At 48.9% G+C, this 22913-nt stretch overlaps 1 protein-coding gene across 1 annotated transcript in view; it reads left to right on the top strand.

Moving 5' to 3' along the window:
• Positions 1 to 9489: 9489 nt before the first annotated feature.
• The window catches only part of CHCHD4 (coiled-coil-helix-coiled-coil-helix domain containing 4), a 60278-nt gene continuing 46854 nt past the window's right edge, over positions 9490 to 22913 (top strand). The window contains exon 1 of the mRNA XM_068104737.2: positions 9490 to 9593. Within this exon, the coding sequence (XP_067960838.2) occupies positions 9572 to 9593 (22 nt within the window). The 5' untranslated portion in view covers positions 9490 to 9571. The remainder of the gene's footprint in view (positions 9594 to 22913) is intronic.

Below are 22913 nucleotides of genomic sequence, written 5' to 3'. Positions count from 1 at the left end.
AATACACTTCCGAATACACTTTCAATTCTCAAACACACGGCATCATCTGATCTACCTGGTGCCCTGCTAACATGGTGCTCCCCGTCTTCCCTTTAAACTAAGCACGTACCACATCGTTATCATCCATTCTAACCTCTCTATGTCCCCGACTACCTGTCCAATGTCGCTACTTACCTGTACAGTTACCTATGGTCATTCTTCTCTAGATCCCTATACATTATCCTCACCCTCCCGGGCTAGTTTTCACTGCCAAACCCCATAAACCTATAGCTCATGTGCCCCCTTTGTGTGTGAGGGATGGTGGATTTGTCATTCCACCACATCGGGCATCTTTCACTACCAATTTTGCCATCCAATTCCAACCAATCAAAATTTGCCAATCATTCTACCAATCATCAATCTGCCAATCAAATTTTGCCAATCACAAATTCCCTAACCCTACCAAATGTCCTTTAACTTGAGCCTCGGTGCGTCTCTACATTTTCAAAGCCCGGCTTCGCGGAGCCGAGCAATGAATGCGGGTGGTTTGTTGCCGGCGGTTGGATCCGTCCGGCATTCGGTGCAGGGAAGGAGGTTTGCTCAGGCCGAGATTCCACGCACCATCTCGGCACGGAGCCGTCCGATGGCCCGATCTCGCCCTGCCGGAACGCCTCAACCACAAGGGGTCGCCATGCCGACCCTTCCTTCCGGGCCGCCCGCTCCGCTTAGCGGAGCACGGACGCGACCGTTTCGAGCGAAGCCCGGCGTGGATCCCGCACGGCAGTTCTTTCGAAACCGCCGTGGTTACGATCCCCGCTGGTTCCCGCTGCACACAAAGCCTGGCACGAACCGAGGGCTCGCTTCGGCTAAAAGTCAATCTAACCGCTATCCCGTTTAGCGTCGATGCTTCACTTGCATGCTCACACCCCGCGTTCCATCCCTTATTCCCACATCCAAGTGTCTCCATACACTCCGTCATTGCACCTTCTCTTACACACACCCCAGGTACACTCATTACGCTCACAGCCTTCGTCACACACCTGACCACCGCACACCTTGGCACACACTCGTCATTCACACACCTCATCAACACACCTCTTCGTGCCCACTCCTCGGTCACATCCTCTGTGACAACCACGGGTGTGCACTCATCGGCACACCCAATCACGTGCTTCACTACCAACTCAAGTGTGCATTCCCACACGCGCTCGACCATTCCAGGTGTGCATCCTTTCATTCCAGGTGTTCATTATCTCTCACCTGCCACAACCAACTCGTGCTCCGTGTCACTCTCACTACTCTCACCACCACACTCGGTCGCACATTCACCATTACTCTCGCCAGCACACTTTGTAATCATGCACTCCTCTGTTACACACCTTTCTCGCGTATCCTCTTGCGCACACTCTCCCGTTACGTCCTCCGTAACACTCACCATAGGTGTGCACTCTTCCGCTACATCCCCTGTAACACTCCCCATCACGCGCTTCCATGTGCCCCCCCGCACCTGCGCCATGACCAACTCACTCTCGACAGCACACTCACTCCTCGGCGCGCACTTTTTCCTCACACACCCCATAGTCGGACATCCTCGCACACCTCCTCCTTCACACTCTGTACCTGTCGCACACTTTACCAGCGGCCTCTCACGAACACCCGGGTCTAAACCAACACCCAAGCTGACTGAATCTCCCCTCACACCATATACATTTCCGAGTATATCGCCACTCACCTCGGCACCTCGTTTTCGCTCCTCCTCCGCCACCTGCAAACTCTTTATTTGGTTAGTAAGCACATCATCACGATTTGAGCACAGACCTTGTACATATTCCATCACCTCCTCCTTTATCTCTCTCTTAGTTTCCCTCCATCTCTTCTTAATTTCACTCACCCCCTCTTCCACATCCTCTAATTTTTGCTTCACCTCTTTCATTTCCCGGTGCGCCCCCTCAATTTCGTCCTCTAAGGCCACCTTGATCGTTTCTATGTGCGTCCTCACCTCCCGTTCTTTCGTCTCCATTGCCTCTGTCACCTCGTCCAACCTTTTTGTCAACCCCTCATGTACCATCTGACATTCCCTCTTCGTCGCTACCAGTTCCTTTTTTATTTCTTTCTGCGTCGCCTTTAACCCCCCGATTATCGCAGTGTTCTTTTCCACTTGCTCCACTAATTCCTTCTGTCCCACCATCAGCTGCTCTACTCCCCTCGTCAGATCCTCTATGCCCCCCTTTAACCTAGCCGTACTATTTCTCACCTCTTTCTCCATACGCTCCTCACCTCGCTTTACCTCCTCGCGTACCCCCGTGACCTCCTCGCCCACACCTCGTCTGATCTCCTCCCCAATTTCTCCCATCTCTTTGGTAGCTGCTGCCCTCATCTGTTCCAAATCATTTCTCTGGGCATCCAATTTGGTTTCTAACCCGATTTTCACCTCCTCTCTCTGATCTCCCATCTGTTTAATTTCTCGGGCGGATTGCTCCCCTATTTCCCTCAATTTGCCTTCCATAGTGTTTTCTAACGCCGTTAACCCATTCTTCACCCCTTCCATCTGGTTCTCCTGGGCAGCCATTCTATTTTCCAACCCCGTTAACCCCTCCTTCATTTCCCAAATTTGATTACCCATGTCCTCTAGTTGACCCCCCAATTTACCTTCTCGCCTTTTGATTTGATTTCCCATATCATTCCTCAATTCCCCTATTTGATTTTCTAATCCCCCAAATTTACTGTCCAACTTCCCAATTTGGGCGCTGGTACCCCGCGCTTTGTCCCTCATTTGGCCCCCCAATTGCTGCCCCATTCCCCTGAAATTATCGTCTGTCTTTACCATAAAGGCTATCATCTGCTTCATAAACAGGTCCAAATTCATTGGTGCTGCGGGCGTGGCTGCCCCAACCACGTGCGAGCCACCATTTTGTGCCTCTGCAACCACGTGCGCGAGGGCGCCATCTTGCGCACCTGATACCCCCGCAACCACATCCTCATTTCTCTCCTCCTCGATTATTACTCCCACCTCCTTCCTGGGGTCCTGGGTTGATTCTAACCCCTCTTCTAACTCACCCACCAGCATCCGATCGCCTTGAGCATCCATGGCACGATTTTAAATTTGGATGTTAAAATGAAATTTTGGGCCACTCGTAATTTGAGTGCGCTAAGCGCACTTCAGGTCCGAATCTCGCTCCAGACACCAATTGTTACGGATCTCAACGTCGGCCTTTTTTCCCCTTAAGAAGGGGGGATTTTGTCTGTGACTGACCGACGTGAGTCCTGAAGCTGCTCGGCTCCCTCCAGGGAGGCAGGTGAGCAACCTCGTTCGGGACCGCGGACAACATGTTAATTGCCGAGCGGATTAGCAGCCGAGGCACGAACCATTAGCAAGTAACTAGACTTGATTCTTAACGTTGGCCAAATCGTGCCACAGGTATCCAATGGGGAAATCACTAAAACGAAACGGATGTAAAGGAAAGAAGGCAAGGTAGGAAGAACAGGATTTATTACTAACTATTATGTACAAGACCAAAAGTAACCAAGGAGAAGGAAAGATACGAAAATAAAGACAGAAAGATGGAAGGATCAGAAGACACAGTGCAATACTAACTTACCTATGCAGTCTTACTTAAACCCCAGGACAACATAAAAGACGGACGACAGTCAGACTTACATGGGGAATGATGATAGGAACGAATGGCTGGTAGGGGAGGAAGGTTCAGTTGGAGCTTGCTCCCGCACGGGACGTCGGGCTCGACCTCGACGGCCACCGATCCCACAGCAATTGGTTCCCGCGTAGCAGCGGGTCGAAGCTACGTGTCACAGGGGGGCTGGACTACGGTGGTCTCAAAGCTGCGGTTTGTTCACTCAACTTTCGCAGTGCTCACTCCTCCACTGAACTCGACTTTGTTGCTCCTCCTCCACTGAACTCTCAACAACAACCACCGGTGGACTGCGGTGGGAGGCTCCGGGCGACGGGTTTTATAGTGCCACACCCTGGAACGTTCGCAAAACTGCCCGATCGTTCTGTCTCCGTCCTCTCAAGCCAAGCCGCTCGTGCTTGGTTGGTTGATCGGCAAGGGCTCACTCCTTACTGACGAGGTGGAGACACGCCTTTCTTCTCCGAGTTAGAGCACGTGGCAATGGCGGCGATGCAGTTGGCAATAGAGGCGCGATGGTGATGCCAATACCCCCATCCAAAATTACTGGCATTTTGAAGGTGCCTTGGGGTGTCGGAGGGATCCTATCTTATGTCATCTGATGCAATGCAGAGTCAACTAATGGGAAACAGAGCCTTAAACTACATAGAATAAGAAATAACTATTTAGAAGGGTATATGGTGGCCTACGTGCATGTATATGGACTAACTAAGAGGACGATCTTTGACCTTTACACTACGGAGGTATTTACAAGGAATCATTACACTTACAGAGGGTGATATTTACAACAATTCTCAAATCCGCAACAATATATATATATAGTAAAGCGCGGCGTTACGCGCGCTGCTTGAGAGCAAGGAGGAAGCGGACAAGCGGTAACTTAAAAGAGTCTTTATTTGAGGAGCTCACTGTAACACTAGCGCGCTCCGGGCTGCGCACCCGTGTATATCCTCAGGCCACGCCTACCCCTCGGGCATGGCCGCCGCCCACTTGGTGCGCGGAATGATGTCACCACGCCAGTGGGTTTTCGTGTCCGCCACACGCGCCCCCCCAGAATTCCCGCGCACCTGGAGGGCCAGTTTGCGGGGCAAACGGATGACCCGGCCGAAGCGCCCCCTGGCGATCGGCGGCGTCCGGGGTGCAGGGATGCCAGGTGGGATGCCCCTGGCTGCCCCTGGGATGGGTGCAGGACCGGGGTCGGCGTGGTGGCGGGGCTGGGCGGTGCCGGGGGTCCGCCCGCAGGGGGGGCGGCCCCGACGCGGGGGTCGGGCCACTGGCGGTGGATGGTCCACGTCGTCAAATTACGAGTGGCCCAAAATTTCATTTTAACATCCAAATTAAAAATCGTGCCATGGATGCTCAAGGCGATCGGATGCTGGTGGGTGAGTTAGAAGAGGGGTTAGAATCAACCCAGGACCCCAGGAAGGAGGTGGGAGTAATAATCGAGGAGGAGAGAAATGAGGATGTGGTTGCGGGGGCATCAGGTGCGCAAGATGGTGCCCTCGCGCACGTGGTTGCAGAGGCACAAACCCTAACAACTCGGTCTCCAGCACGCGGAAAGGCCCGTCGTATGGGGGCCGCAGTGGTGTCCGGTGGGCATCGTGGCGGACGAAGACGTACTCCGCCGTGCGAAGCTCCGGGGCGACGTGCGTCGGTGGGTGCCCGTGGCATGCCGTTGGCACCGGGGCGAACCTCTGGGCGGTCTCTTGCAGAGCAGAGCGCTGCTGTACCGCGGACCATGGTGCCGTGGAGTCGGGGAGGAACTCGCCCGGCACCCGCAGCGGTTGCCCGAAGACCAACTCCGCCGCGGATGCGCGCAGGTCCTCCTTGGGCGCCGTCCGGAGGCCCACCAGGACCCAGGGGAGCCTGTCGACCCAGCCGCCATCGCGGAGGGTGGCCCGGAGCGCGGCCTTCAATGAGCGGTGAAATCGCTCACACAGGCCGTTAGCCTGGGGGTGGTAGGCCGTGGTTCGGTGCAGCCGGACCCCGAGCCCCTGCGCGACCGCCCCCCAGAGCTCCGAGGTGAACTGGGGGCCGCGGTCGGACGAGATGTCTGAGGGGGCGCCGAACCAGGCGACCCAGGTGGCGATGAAAGCCTGCACGACGTCCGCCGCCATCGTCGACGCCAAGGGCACGGCCTCCGGCCACCGGGTGGTACGGTCCACCATGGTGAGGACGTGGGTGAAACCCCGCGAGGGGGGCAGAGGTCCCACCAGGTCCACGTGAACGTGGTCAAACCGGCGTTCCGGCACCGTGAACGGGGCCAACGGGGCCTGGGTGTGCCGGTGCACCTTGGCGCGCTGGCACGCGAGGCACGTCCTGGCCCAGCCGCGGACGGCCTTCCGGAGGCCATGCCAGACGAACTTGTCGGCGATCAACCTTTGGGAGGCCCTCGCGCCCGGGTGGGACAGGCCGTGGATGGCGTCAAACACCTGGCGCTGCCAGCCCGCGGGCACGATGGGGCGAGGCCGCCCGAGGGAGACGTCACACAAGAGGGCCGTGCCCGCGCCGTCGAACGGCACCTCGGTGACGTGGAGGCCCGTGACGGCAGTCCGCAAGGCCTGGACGTCGGGGTCAGCGGCCTGGTCCTCTGCCATCCGGGCATAGTCGATGCCGAGGTGGACTGCATGGGCGACGGCCCGGGAAAGGCAATCCGCCACCGGGTTGTCCTTCCCCGCGACGTGCCGGATGTCCGTCGTGTAATCGGACACGGCCGAGAGGTGACGCTGCTGCCGGGCCGACCACGGCTCGGTGACCTTGCCCATCGCGAAGATCAGCGGCTTGTGGTCGACGAAGGCCGTGAACGCACGGCCCTCGAGCAGATGGCAGAAGCGCCTGACCGCCAAGTGAAGCCCGAGCAACTTGCGGTCGAAGGTACTGTAACGGCGTTTGGGCGGGCGAAGCTGCCGGCTAAAGAACGCCAGCGGTTGCCAAGCTCCACGCACCCATTGCTCGTGCACCGCGCCCACCGCGTAGTCCGAGGCGTCGGTGGTGAGGGCGATCGGTGCATCGGGCGCCGGGTGCGCGAGCATGGTGGCGTTAGCCAAGGCGAGCTTCGCGCCCGTGAATGCCGTGTCCATCTGCTCGGTCCAGGTAACGTCGCCTTTGCCCGGCTTACCTCGGAGACCTTCGTGCAGGGGGCGCAGGAGCTGGGCGATACGGGGCAGGAACCGATGGTAAAAGTTCACCATGCCCAGGAACTCCTGCAGCCCTCTGATCGTGCGGGGGCACGGAAACCCCTTCACCGCCTCCACCTTGGCCGGCAGGGGGACGGCTCCGTGCCTGGTGACACAGTGCCCCAGAAAATCGATTACGGCGACACCGAACCGGCACTTTGCGGGGTTCACAATCAGGCCATGCTGGCCCAGGCGTTCGAAGAGCGTGCGGAGGTGGCGTAGGTGCTCTTCGCGGGACGCGCTGGCGACGAGGATGTCGTCCAGGTAGACGTAGACAAAATCCAAGTCGCGCAGGACGCTGTCCATCAGTCGCTGGAACGCCTGAGCCGCATTCTTCAGACCGAAGGGCATCCGCAGGAACTTGAAGAGTCCGAATGGCGTGATGACCGCCGTCTTCGGGACGTCCTCCGGCCTGACGGGGACCTGATGGTAGCCGCGTATGAGGTCCACCTTCGAGAAGAAGGACATGCCCGCCAAACGGGCGGAAAAGTCCTGAATGTGGGGGACGGGGTAGCGGTCGGGAGTGGTGGCATCATTGAGACGGCGATAGTCCCCGCGCGGTCGCCATCCCCCGCCGGGCTTCGGCACGATGTGCAGCGGCGACGCCCAAGCACTCTCCGAGCGCCGAACGATGCCGAGTCGCTCCAGGGTAGCGAACCCCGCTTTTGCCACCACCAGCTTCGTCGGCTCGAGGCGGCGTGCCCGGGCGTAGACCGGTGGCCCGACGGTGGGGATGTGATGGGCCACCCCATGCTTGATGGCCCCCGCCGAGAAGGTGGGCCGCGTGAGGGCTGGGAAGCCGGCGAGGAGGCGGCTGAATTCGTCCGCTGCCGGAAGCGTACAGATCAACGTGGCCGGAACCGAACTGTTCGGCAAGCCGCTTGGCAAGCCGCTCGGCGAGCCGCTCGTTGAGCTGCTTGACGAGCTGGGCAGCGCACAAGCGAGCGAGCTGAACGTCTTGGCCTGGACAAGACGTCTGCGCTTTACGTCGACCAGGAGCCCATTAGCGCACAGGAAGTCCGCGCCAAGCAGTGCCATGGGCACGTCGGCGGTGACGAACGTCCATCGGAAAACCTGCCCTCCGAACCGCAGAGAGAGGCAGCGTTTTCCGTACGTACGGATGGGCGTCCCGTTCGCGGCAAGCAGCGCGGGGCCCCCGCCCGCGGCGTGCTTGTCTGACGTACCAGCAGGAACGACACTCACCTGCGCTCCTGTGTCGCACAGGTAACGGCGCCCAGATAAGGTGTCCGTTATGAACAGCAGGCTGTTCGAAAAGGCCGGCGCTCATCGCCACTATTAAGCGCCGGCCCGGGCGTTTCCCGTCCTGTTGAAGGAGAATGGCGGATGACACTGCCGAGCCTCATGGCCGAACTTGGCGTGGAACCAGCACCAGGTGGTGGAGCTGGAGGAGTGCGGCTGGCTCCGCCAGGCCGGTGGAGTTGGCGGTTTTCCCCACGGTGGCGGTTTTCGCCGCGGCGGTGGGCGGGGCGTGGCGGCGGTCACGAGGTGCGTATCAGCATGCTGCGTATGCTGTGTAAGCTGATGCTGTGGATCAGCATCTTCAGCAGCATCAGCCTCGAGGTCCGTGACGGCCGCACCGGCTCTCGCCCGCGTGTCCGAAGCAGCGAAGTACCTGTCCGCCTCGGCTGCCAATGCTCGGGGTTCCGTTAGCACAGTCCCGGCCAACGCGAGGCGAACCTGCGCTGGAAGTTGGCGATGGAAAAGCGCCCGGAATAGAGAACCGGGGGCTTCGTCGCCCAACAGTGACAGCATATGGTCCATTCGGACCGACGGGCGCGTGTCGCCGAGCTCGGGGAGATCCAGGAGGCGGTCGGCCCGTGCGTCGTCCGTGAGGCCGAACGTGGCTAGGAGTAGCCGCTTGAGTGCCTCGTACTTGTGGCCGTCCGGTGGGTGGCGAAGGACGGACACAACTTGAGCGGCCGTGCCGGGCCCGAGGGAGGCGACGACGTGGCAGTAGCACGTGTCGTCGCCGGTGAGGCGCCGAAGCTGAAATTGGGCTTCGGCTTGGACGAACCAGACTTCGGCCTGGGCCTCCCAAAATTCGGGAAGTTTAATCGACATTGCGTTGTTGGCCCTGGCAATGGCATCGTGTGTGGAAGGATCGCTCCGGCAGATCCAACGTCGAGGGTCACCAGTAAAGCGCGGCGCTACGCGCGCTGCTTGCGAGCAAGGAGGAAGCGGACAAGCGGTAACTTTTAAGCGTCTTTATTTGAGGAGCTCACTGTAACACTAGCGCGCTCCGGGCTGCGCGCCCCGTGTATATCCTCAGGCCACGCCTACCCCTCGGGCGTGGCCGCCGCCCACTTGGTGCGCGGAATGATGTCACCATGCCAGTGGGCTTTCGTGTCCGCCACACATGTGTGTATATATATATATTTGCTGCATAGAATTGAGAATAATAAACATTTTACTTTGAATCAGTTTTCTTGTAATAAATCCGTTCCGTGGAGACGTGGTATCCGATGACGCAGTGTTTACTCTTTGGGGTGTATAAACAAGCTACGATGGTAAATATTCCCTCTCGCCTCGTACATTCTTTTCCCGTAAACATCCTCAGGTAACATTTCACACCAACCTTTAGATTCATGTCTGTGTGATCGGATATATTGCATTAGTTTGAGAGGATCGATGAACTCCGGTCTCCGAAGGAGTATTTAACCCGGAAGTGTGAGTGAGTGAAGCCGTGAAGGGGAGGTTCAGGTTTATCGCGTGGTTTGCACAGCGCAGGTGGTGTCGTGGGACGGGGACGGCATGTCGTACTGCAGGCAGGAAGGTTTGTGTTTCGATTTATTCATCATTCATTCATTTATTCATTCCCTTTCTGTGGAGGCACCACCACCGCGGATCGTCTTTTCCCTCCAAACGTGATACATACATCACCTTTTCGTTTCGGTATACAAGGGCATGAGCACAGGACAAGGACATGAGCACAGGACAAGGGCATGAGCACAGGACAAGGGCATGAGCACAGGACAAGGGCATGAGCACAGGACAAGGGCATGAGCACAGGACAAGGGCATGAGCACAGGACAAGGGCATGAGCACAGGACAAGGGCATGAGCACAGGACAAGGGCATGAGCACAGGACAAGGGCATGAGCACAGGACAAGGGCATGAGTACAGGACAAGGACATGAGCACAGGACAAGGACATGAGCACAGGACAAGGGCATGAGCACAGGACAAGGGCATGAGCACAGGACAAGGGCATGAGCACAGGACAAGGGCATGAGTACAGGACCAGGGCATGAGTACAGGACAAGGGCATGAGTACAGGACAAGGGCATGAGTACAGGACAAGGGCATGAGTACAGGACAAGGGCATGAGTACAGGACAAGGGCATGAGTACAGGACAAGGGCATGAGTACAGGACAAGGGCATGAGTACAGGACAAGGGCATGAGTACAGGACAAGGGCATGAGTACAGGACAAGGGCATGAGTACAGGACAAGGGCATGAGTACAGGACAAGGGCATGAGTACAGGACAAGGGCATGAGTACAGGACAAGGGCATGAGTACAGGACAAGGACATGAGCACAGGACAAGGGCATGAGTACAGGACAAGGACATGAGTACAGGACAAGGGCATGAGTACAGGACAAGGGCATGAGTACAGGACAAGGACATGAGTACGCACTGTTGCGTTGGACCTTTCAAAATTACCAGGAAAGTAATAAATGAACACTCCACCTGTTTTTAAACACACCTCCCGTCTATGAACACACACCTCCTGTCTATGAACACCCTCCTGTCTATCAACACACACCTCCTGTCTATCAACACACACCTGTCTATCAACACACACCTCCTGTCTATGAACACACCTCCTGTCTATGAACACACACCTCCTGTCTATGAACACACACCTCCTGCCTATGAACACACACCTCCTGTCTATGAACACACCTGTCTATGAACACACACACCTCCTGTCTATGAACACACACACCTCCTGTCTATGAACACACACACCTCCTGTCTATGAACACACACACCTCCTGTCTATGAACACACACACCTCCTGTCTTTGAACACACACACCTCCTGTCTATGAACACACACACCTCCTGTCTATGAACACACACACCTCCTGTCTATGAACACACACACCTCCTGTCTTTGAACACACACACCTCCTGTCTATGAACACACACACCTCCTGTCTATGAACACACACACCTCCTGTCTATGAACACACACACCTCCTGTCTATGAACACACACACCTCCTGTCTATGAACACACACACCTCCTGTCTATGAACACACACACCTCCTGTCTATGAACACACACACCTCCTGTCTATGAACACACACACCTCCTGTCTATGAACACACACACCTCCTGTCTATGAACACACACACCTCCTGTCTATGAACACACACCTCCTGTCTATGAACACACACCTCCTGTCTATGAACACACACCTCCTGTCTATGAACACACACCTCCTGTCTATGACCACACACCTCCTGTCTATGACCACACACCTCCTGTCTATGACCACACACCTCCTGTCTATGACCACACACCTCCTGTCTATGACCACACACCTCCTGTCTATGAACACACACCTCCTGTCTATGAACACACACCTCCTGTCTAGGAACACACACCTCCTGTCTAGGAACACACACCTCATGTCTATGAACACACACCTCATGTCTATGAACACACACCTCATGTCTATGAACACACACCTCCTGTCTATGAACACACACCTCCTGTCTATGAACACACACCTCCTGTCTATGAACACACACCTCCTGTCTATGAACACACACCTCCTGTCTATGAACACACACCTCCTGTCTATGAACACACACCTCCTGTCTATGAACACACACCTCCTGTCTATGAACACACACCTCCTGTCTATGAACACACACCTCCTGTCTATGAACACACACCTCCTGTCTATGAACACACACCTCCTGTCTATGAACAGACACTTCCTGTCTATGAACACACACCTCCTGTCTATGAACACACACCTCCTGTCTATGAACACACACCTCCTGTCTATGAACACACACCTCCTGTCTATGAACACACACCTCCTGTCTATGAGCACACACCTCCTGTCTATGAGCACACACCTCCTGTCTATGACCACACACCTCCTGTCTATGAACACACACCTCCTGTCTATGAACACACACCTCATGTCTATGAACACACACGTCCTGTCCATGAACACACACCTGTCCATGAACGCACACCTCCTGTCTATGAACGCACACCTCCTGTCTATGAACGCACACCTCCTGTCTATGAACACACACCTCCTGTCTATGAACACACACCTCCTGTATATGAACGCACACCTCCTGTCTATGAACGCACACCTCATGTCTATGAACACACACCTCCTGTCTATTAACACACTTCCTGTCTATGAACACACACCTCCTGTCTATGAACACACACCTCATGTCTATGAACACACACCTCCTGTCCATGAACGCACACCTCCTGTCTATGAACGCACACCTCCTGTCTATGAACGCACACCTCCTGTCTATGAACACACTTCCTGTCTATGAACACACACCTCCTGTCTATGAACACACACCTCCTGTCTATGAACACACCACCTGTCTGAACACATCTCATGACCATGAACGCACTACTACCTGTCCACCTGGGATTTGAACCTGAATCCCAGCGTCAAACTCTGTGATTGGATGGAAACGTCGGACAAGCAGACCCAAGGTTGTGGCCGCAGTAGATATAAAATGCGCATACTGGGACAGGTCACATTCCCCACATCCCCCTTGCCCCCAAACCGAAACTGACTCAACCCAAAAACAGGAAGGGACTCACCACAAACCGGAAGTGGCCAAATAATTAATTATTTTTCAGATTTCACGAATTTCACGATTTTCATGATTTTCTAAAATTTCCAAATTCACTAAAATAATTATATAAATAAAAAAATTGAATTTTTTATTTAACAGGATGAGAATTATAATACAAATGAATAACTGAAATGAAAAAATAGATATTATTAACATTAATAAGGAAATAATTAATAAATTCAACACGGAATTTGATAAGATAAAAGATTTAATTTTAACTTGTAATGAAACATCAGTTGATATTAAAACAAATATTGTAAATATTGAACAAACATTACAGAATATTAATCAGAATAAAATGTTCTACATTGTAAGGACAGGATTATTGCTACATGAATATAAATCAATTTTATCTAAACCAATATGACCGATCAATACACATAATCCAATCTTTAAAAAGAAAGTATCTGACATAAATGAGTTTTTAGATATTGCTCGAGAAATAATAAGGTCAAAATTATGGATTATACCTATTTTATATGATATTAAACCTATCGCTAATATTACTTGTACATTTTGTAAAAAATTCAAACTTATCTGATTTTAAAATAAATATTAAAACGTGCTTGCGGTGTAATAACAAACAATTAATTTTTAACACTAATATGACATAATAATTATAAGAGAGTAAATATAAAAGGAAAATATATTTACAATAGAGTTTCTCATTTTCAAAAACGTATTTCTCAATATCGAGGTGAACAATATTGTAAAATACCAGAAAAGTTTTATAACGATCTGAATGAAAAGTTTAAAGCGTATCGACTTTGTTAGATGATGAACAGGATGGTGTGAAGAAATATTCAAACATTACAAAATTTCATATTACTATATTTCTTAAAGAATTCAAATATACTAAACATTATGATAATATGTGTTATGTCTGGCGGGTCATGATATGTAGATCAGATAGAGCTGCGTAGGTAACATGCTTCGAGGTGTCGCGGTAAGGAAAACTACCCTGTAATAAGTTATTCATGTGTAGGCGTTTTGTCGGTTAATATGTATACTTGTGAATCTACCAGGAGGTTCGAGTGATAAGTAGTGTTGGGATTAAGGAGTAGTGCCCCTGTGTCCTCACCTGGTTAGCCAAACCTTTGTCCCTTTTGGCACTGCACACCACTTAGACATTAGTTACGACCTTTAGTACAACACTAAGTAACGCCCTCCCCTGACATGACTTGGGAAGAGACCAGGCCAGGACACAGCCGATAATGGCCGCCGCCATCTACACCTCCGAGCAGGCCTATCCACCTTGAGTGCCACGCCCAGGAGGGCTGTGCTCGTTTGACGCGAATGGACGCGGGAGGCGCGAAGCGGGTCGACAGAGGGCGGGAAGTTACGAGGCTCTGATTGGTTGGCAGCGCGCCAAAGCTGACGTCACCGGCCGGGGATATTAACGAGCGCCCAACGCCATTTCGGGCAGTTGTGAGTTGGACTTTTCGTTGGAGAGTTGAGTTGAGTTGAGAGTTGGATCCCGAGTCGGACTGGGAGTTGAGTGAGTCGGACTTTTCGTGCGCAGAGTTGGGTCACGAGCGCCGAACGCCATTCGGGCAGTTGGTTTTGATCCAGAGAGTTGAGTTCGCAGAGTCGAGGACTGTGGTTCGAGTGAGTGAGTGAGTGAGTTGTGCAGCATGAGTTGGGTTTTGAGAAGCGAGTTTTTTTTTTTTGTTTTTTTTTTGTTTGTTTTTTTTGTTTTGTATACAAGATCGAGGCTCGTGAAAGAGCAAACATTAATCACACAGAAAGACAAACAGACACATAAAACAAATAACATCGGGAGCGGTAGACAAGATGGGGAGAGAGGGGGAAGGACACAAACACAACATTTGAGAGCAGGGACCGAGAGACATGGAGACATCGAGAGATCTGTGGGAGGGAGAGGGCTTTGGGGGGGAGGCATGTGAAGGGGGGGAGGCATGTGAAGGGGGGGTGGGGGTGGGAGAGGTATAAACATATGGACACTGCCAGGATTTCCAGGAAAGAAGTTGGAATTTCAAACAAGGTGGATCTGGGGTGAATTAGTGGGGGTAGAAAAGTTCAAGGTTATGGATGGGGGAAGATAAGAGATGGTGGTGAACAGCTGTTTTAAAGACCTGGAGGGAGGAGAGGGATTGAAGGGAGTGTGGGAGTTTGTTCCACAGGCGGGAGAAAAGAGGAATGAAAGAGTGAAGGTGAGCAGAGAGCTGAGATTTCGGCAGTTTAACCATCAGAGGGTTGCTGGCAGATCTTGTGCGACCTGTAGGAATATTTGGGGGACAGAGCACAGAGAGAGCTGGGGGAGCAAGGCCGGAGAGGAGTCGGTAGAAGACAGAAAGGCCACCTACCTGCCTGCGGTGAGTGAGTGAAAGGCCCTCAGAGATAGCTTCATCGCGGGAGATTCCAATGAATGAGTTGGAAGGACAAGACGTGCAGTCACACCTGCGTTCTCTCTGTTTCTGTCTTTCCATGCTTCGTGTGGAGATCGACCTCGTGTGGAGCCTCTGGCCTGCGTTGGACCTGTGGCGCTTGGAGCGAGGCCTCTTGGTGTGCGGTCGGGGCCGAACGGAGCGGTGTTGAAGGGCAGCCCAGGCAGGACGACAAAGACGAGATAAGGCCGCATCGGCAAATACACTTTACATAACGGACGTGTTATTTTGGTATTCATATTCCCTCGTCTTGTCTCTGATATCTGTGTGTGTGGGATCCCAAATTAGGCATTAGGTTTATCGTCACATTTTCCTGTCCTTGCTTTTTCATTTAATAAACCCTTGCATTATTTTTGTGCATATACTTGAACGCAGTTTCCGGGTGATTGAATTATCGATAAGGCTGCAGGGCTCTCGCCGTTCCCCTCCATCCCGCGCGCTTGGGTAGCTTTGGTTCCGGAGTCCGCCATTGAGTTTCCGCCTCAGGGGCTGAGGCCTTCGTGATCGGCATCCGCGACCGCCTGATATTAATTTCGGCGGTTGCGCGACAATATTATTGGAAATTGGATGATATTTCTCATTTAGAACAAGTGTTCAATTACTGATTTGACAGTAATTTGACAGGGAAATTGACAGATTGTGTCAGTCCCAGTGAGTCGCAGAAATCCTTTGCTGAGGAGCCATGGCTGGTGAGAGAGGTACCCACACCCAGCCAACTGGCATGGTGACAATTGAAATCACCACATATGAGGAAGAGAGAGTTGGGATGGGTAGATAGAAGTTGGTCCATATTATCAGACAGTGAGATGTAGATGGAGTCATCGCTGTTTGGTGGACGGTACAACACACATATGAACAAAAGGTGGGAGCGAAGGGGAAGCCGTAGCCAAAGGTATTCCTGGGGGTGAGGTGGAGAGAGGGCAGTGCAGGGCGAGTGAGGAAGAGAGTTTTTTATAAAGATAGCAACCCCACCTCCAGGACGAGGCTCAGGTCTATCATACCGGAGGAGGGAGTAACCTGGGAAAGATACCAAGGAATCAGAGACATCATGAAGGAGGAAAGTTTCTGTTAAGCAGATCACGTCTGGTTTGTCAGAAGCAACCTGTATGGAGAGATCAGTTAAGTTTGAGCGAAGGCCCCGGATGTTTGAGGTCCATACTGTTAAGGAAGAGGAAGGGGGAGCATCGGATACAGAACAGGGGGGGGGGGGGGGAGCGGTAGGGTAAGATGTGGAAGAGGAGGAAGAGGTAGGGAGAGCTGTTGAAGGTGTGTCAGAGATTACAGAATAGCTTGGAGAAAGGGAAGAATGGGGCGGACAAAAGGTTTGATGGTGATTGGGTGAGGCGCAGTGAGGTGTTATTTGAGGAGGGGGAAGAGTGAGGCAGAAGGTTGAGGGAGAAGAAGGTGAAAGTTGGAAGGGGGAAGAAGCGGGGAGGACGCTTTGAGGACGAGGGGTGAGAGGGGAGTCTAGGAGGGGAGGAGTGAGGGAGAGTCTCGGAGGGGAGGTGTGTGGGGGGAGTTTTGGAGGGAAGGGGCAGGGGGGGAGATGTGACCTCTGAGCAGACCCAAGGTTGTGACCTCTGAGCAGACCCAAGGTTGTGACCTCTGAACAGACCCAAGGTTGTGACCTCTGAGCAGACCCAATGTTGTGACCTCTGAGCAGACCCAATGTTGTGACCTCTGAGCAGACCCAATGTTGTGACCTCTGGGCAGACCCAAGGCTGTGACCTCTGGGCAGACCCAATGTTGTGACAGCTGAGCAGACCCAAGGTTGTGACAGCTGAGCAGACCCAAGGTTGTGACCTCTGAGCAGACCAAAGGTTGTGACCTCTGAGCAGACCCAAGGTTGTGATCTCTGAGCAGACCCAAGGTTGTGACCTCTGAGCAGACTCAAGGTTGTCACAGCTGAGCAGACTCAAGGTTGTCACAGCTGAGCACACCCAAGTTTTTGACTGCTGAGCAGACCCAAGGTTGTGATCTCTGAGCAGACCCAAGGTTGTGATCTCTGAGCAGACCCAAGGTTGTGATCTCTGAGCAGACCCAAGGTTGTGATCTCTGAGCAGACCCAAGGTTGTGACCTCTGAGCAGACTCAAGGTTGTCACAGCTGAGCAGAGCTAAGGTTGTCACAGCTGAGCAGACCCAAGGTTGTGACCGCTGAGCAGACCCAAGGTTGTGACCGCTGAGCAGACCTAAGGTTGTGACCGCTGAGCAGACCCATGGTTGTGACCGCTGAGCAGACCCATGGTTGTGACCGCTGAGCAGACCCATGGTTGTGACCGCTGAGCAGACCCAAGGTTGTGACCGCTGAGCAGAGCCAAGGTTGTGACCTCTTGAGCAGACCCAAGGTTGTGACCTCTTGAGCAGACCAAAGGTTGTGACCTCTTGAGCAGACCCAAGGTTGTGACTTCTTGAGCAGACCCAAGGTTGTGACCTCTGAGAAGACCCCAAATGTTAACCGTTTAAAGGTTGACTTTGGTTTACTAGATGGTTGGTGAAAACGTTTTCTTGTCCTGCAATCTACTGCATGGTTGAAGTACTGACAACTACACATGTGAGAGTGAGTGAGTGTTTGTGTGTGATTGTGATTACACCAACCCACACTACAAATATACAACAACCACTAACATAGACATAGACATACAATTACACCAACCCACACTACAAATATACAACCACCACTAACATAGACATAGACATACAATTACACCAACCCACACTACAAATATACATCCACCACTAACATAGACATACACATACACCAACCCACACTATAAATATACAACCACCACTAACATAGACATAGACATACAATTACACCAACCCACACTACAAATATACAACCACCACTAACATAGACATAGACATACAATTACACCAACCCACACCACAAATATACAACCACCACTAACATAGACATACAATTACACCAACCCACACTACAAATATACAACCACCACTAACATAGACATAGACATACAATTACACCAACCCGCACTACAAATATACAACTACCTCTAACATAAACATACAATTACACCAACCCACACTACAAATATACAACCATCACTAACATAGACATACAATTACACCAACCCACACTACAAATATACAACCACCACTAACATAAACATACAATTACACCAACCCACTCTACAAATATACAACTACCTCTAACATAAACATACAATTACACCAACCCACACTACAAATATACAACTACCTCTAACATAAACATACAATTACACCAACCCACACTACAAATATACAACCATCACTAACATAGACATAGACATACAATTACACCAGCCCACACTACAAATATACAACCATCACAAACATAGACATACAATTACACCAACCCACACTACAAATATACAACTACCACTAACATAGACATACAATTACACCAACCCACACTACAAATATACAACCATCACAAACATAAACATACAATTACACCAACCCACACTACAAATATACAACCATCACTAACATAGACATACAATTACACCAACCCACACTACAAATATACAACCACCACTAACATAAACATACAATTACACCAACCCACACTACAAATATACAACCACCTCTAACATAGACATACAATTACACCAACCCACACTACAAATATACAACCACCACTAACATAAACATACAATTACACCAACCCACACTACAAATATACAACCACCACTAACATAAACATACAATTACACCAACCCACACTACAAATATACAACCACCACTAACATAAACATACAATTACACCAACCCACACTACAAATATACAACCACCACTAACATAAACATACAATTACACCAACCCACACTACAAATATACAACCACCACTAACATAAACATACAATTACACCAACCCACACTACAAATATACAACTACCTCTAACATAAACATACAATTACACCAACCCACACTACAAATATACAACCACCACGAACATAAACATACAATTACACCAACCCACACTACAAATATACAACCATCACTAACATAAACATACAATTACACCAACCCACACTACAAATATACAACCATCACTAACATAGACATACAATTACACCAACCCACACTACAAATATACAACCATCACTAACATAGACATACAATTACACCAACCCACACTACAAATATACAACCATCACTAACATAGACATACAATTACACCAACCCACACTACAAATATACAACCATCACTAACATAGACATACAATTACACCAACCCACACTACAAATATACAACCACCACTAACATAGACATACAATTACAGCAACCCACATTACAAATATACAACTACCACTAACATAAACATACAATTACACCAACCCACACTACAAATATACAACCATCACTAACATAAACATACAATTACACCAACCCACACTACAAATATACAACCACCACTAACATAAACATACAATTACACCAACCCACACTACAAATATACAACCATCACTAACATAGACATACAATTACACCAACCCACACTACAAATATACAACTACCACTAACATAAACATACAATTACAGCAACCCACACTACAAATATACAACCACCACTAACATAGACATACAATTACACCAACCCACACTACAAATATACAACTACCACTAACATAAACATACAATTACACCAACCCACACTACAAATATACAACTACCACTAACATAAACATACAATTACAGCAACCCACACTACAAATATACAACGACCTCTAACATAAACATACAATTACACCAACCCACACTACAAATATACAACTACCACTAACATAAACATACAATTACACCAACCCACACTACAAATATACAACTACCACGAACATAAACATACAATTACACCAACCCACACTACAAATATACAACTACCACGAACATAAACATACAATTACACCAACCCACACTACAAATATACAACTACCACGAACATAAACATACAATTACACCAACCCACACTACAAATATACAACTACCACTAACATAAACATACAATTACACCAACCCACACTACAAATATACAACTACCACGAACATAAACATACAATTACACCAACCCACACTACAAATATACAACTACCACGAACATAAACATACAATTACACCAACCCACACTACAAATATACAACTACCACTAACATAAACATACAATTACACCAACCCACACTACAAATATACAACTACCACGAACATAAACATACAATTACAGCAACCCACACTACAAATATACAACTACCACTAACATAAACATACAATTACACCAACCCACACTACAAATATACAACTACCACTAACATAAACATACAATTACAGCAACCCACACTACAAATATACAACCATCACTAACATAGACATACAATTACACCAACCCACACTACAAATATACAACTACCACTAACATAAACATACAATTACACCAACCCACACTACAAATATACAACCACCACTAACATAGACATACAATTACAGCAACCCACACTACAAATATACAACTACCACTAACATAAACATACAATTACAGCAACCCACACTACAAATATACAACCATCACTAACATAAACATACAATTACACCAACCCACACTACAAATATACAACCATCACTAACATAAACATACAATTACACCAACCCACACTACAAATATACAACTACCACTAACATAAACATACAATTACACCAACCCACACTACAAATATACAACTACCACTAACATAAACATACAATTACACCAACCCACACTACAAATATACAACCATCACTAACATAAACATACAATTACACCAACCCACACTACAAATATACAACTACCACTAACATAAACATACAATTACACCAACCCACACTACAAATATACAACTACCTCTAACATAAACATACAATTACACCAACCCACACTACAAATATACAACTACCACTAACATAAACATACAATTACACCAACCCACACTACAAATATACAACCATCACTAACATAAACATACAATTACACCAACCCACACTACAAATATACAACTACCACTAACATAAACATACAATTACACCAACCCACACTACAAATATACAACTACCTCTAACATAAACATACAATTACACCAACCCACACTACAAATATACAACCACCTCTAACATAAACATACAATTACACCAACCCACACTACAAATATACAACTACCACTAACATAAACATACAATTACACCAACCCACACTACAAATATACAACTACCTCTAACATAAACATACAATTACACCAACCCACACTACAAATATACAACTACCACTAACATAAACATACAATTACACCAACCCACACTACAAATATACAACTACCACTAACATAAACATACAATTACACCAACCCACACTACAAATATACAACCACCTCTAACATAAACATACAATTACACCAACCCACACTACAAATATACAACCATCACTAACATAAACATACAATTACACCAACGCACACTACAAATATACAACTACCACTAACATAAACATACAATTACACCAACCCACACTACAAATATACAACTACCACTAACATAAACATACAATTACACCAACCCACACTACAAATATACAACCACCTCTAACATAGACATACAATTACACCAACCCACACTACAAATATACAACTACCACTAACATAAACATACAATTACACCAACCCACACTACAAATATACAACCACCACTAACATAAACATACAATTACACCAACCCACACTACAAATATACAACCATCACGAACATAAACATACAATTACACCAACCCACACTACAAATATACAACCACCACTAACATAAACATACAATTACAGCAACCCACACTACAAATATACAACCACCTCTAACATAGACATACAATTACACCAACCCACACTACAAATATACAACTACCTCTAACATAGACATACAATTACACCAACCCACACTACAAATATACAACCATCACTAACATAAACATACAATTACACCAACCCACACTACAAATATACAACCACCACTAACATAAACATACAATTACACCAACCCACACTACAAATATACAACTACCTCTAACATAGACATACAATTACACCAACCCACACTACAAATATACAACTACCTCTAACATAGACATACAATTACACCAACCCACACTACAAATATACAACCACCTCTAACATAGACATAGACATACAATTACACCAACCCACACTACAAATATACAACCATCACTAACATAAACATACAATTACACCAACCCACACTACAAATATACAACCACCTCTAACATAAACATACAATTACACCAACCCACACTACAAATATACAACTACCTCTAACATAAACATACAATTACACCAACCCACACTACAAATATACAACCACCTCTAACATAAACATACAATTACACCAACCCACACTACAAATATACAACTACCACTAACATAAACATACAATTACACCAACCCACACTACAAATATACAACTACCACTAACATAAACATACAATTACACCAACCCACACTACAAATATACAACTACCACTAACATAAACATACAATTACACCAACCCACACTACAAATATACAACCATCACTAACATAAACATACAATTACACCAACCCACACTACAAATATACAACCACCACTAACATAAACATACAATTACACCAACCCACACTACAAATATACAACCACCACTAACATAAACATACAATTACACCAACCCACACTACAAATATACAACTACCACTAACATAAACATACAATTACACCAACCCACACTACAAATATACAACCACCACAAACATAAACAT

The sequence above is a fragment of the Myxine glutinosa genome, chromosome 1, assembly GCF_964187855.1.
Source record: "Myxine glutinosa chromosome 1, kmMyxGlut1.1, whole genome shotgun sequence".
NCBI lineage: Eukaryota > Metazoa > Chordata > Myxini > Myxiniformes > Myxinidae > Myxine > Myxine glutinosa.
This window is presented reverse-complemented; position numbering and strand designations above follow the sequence as displayed.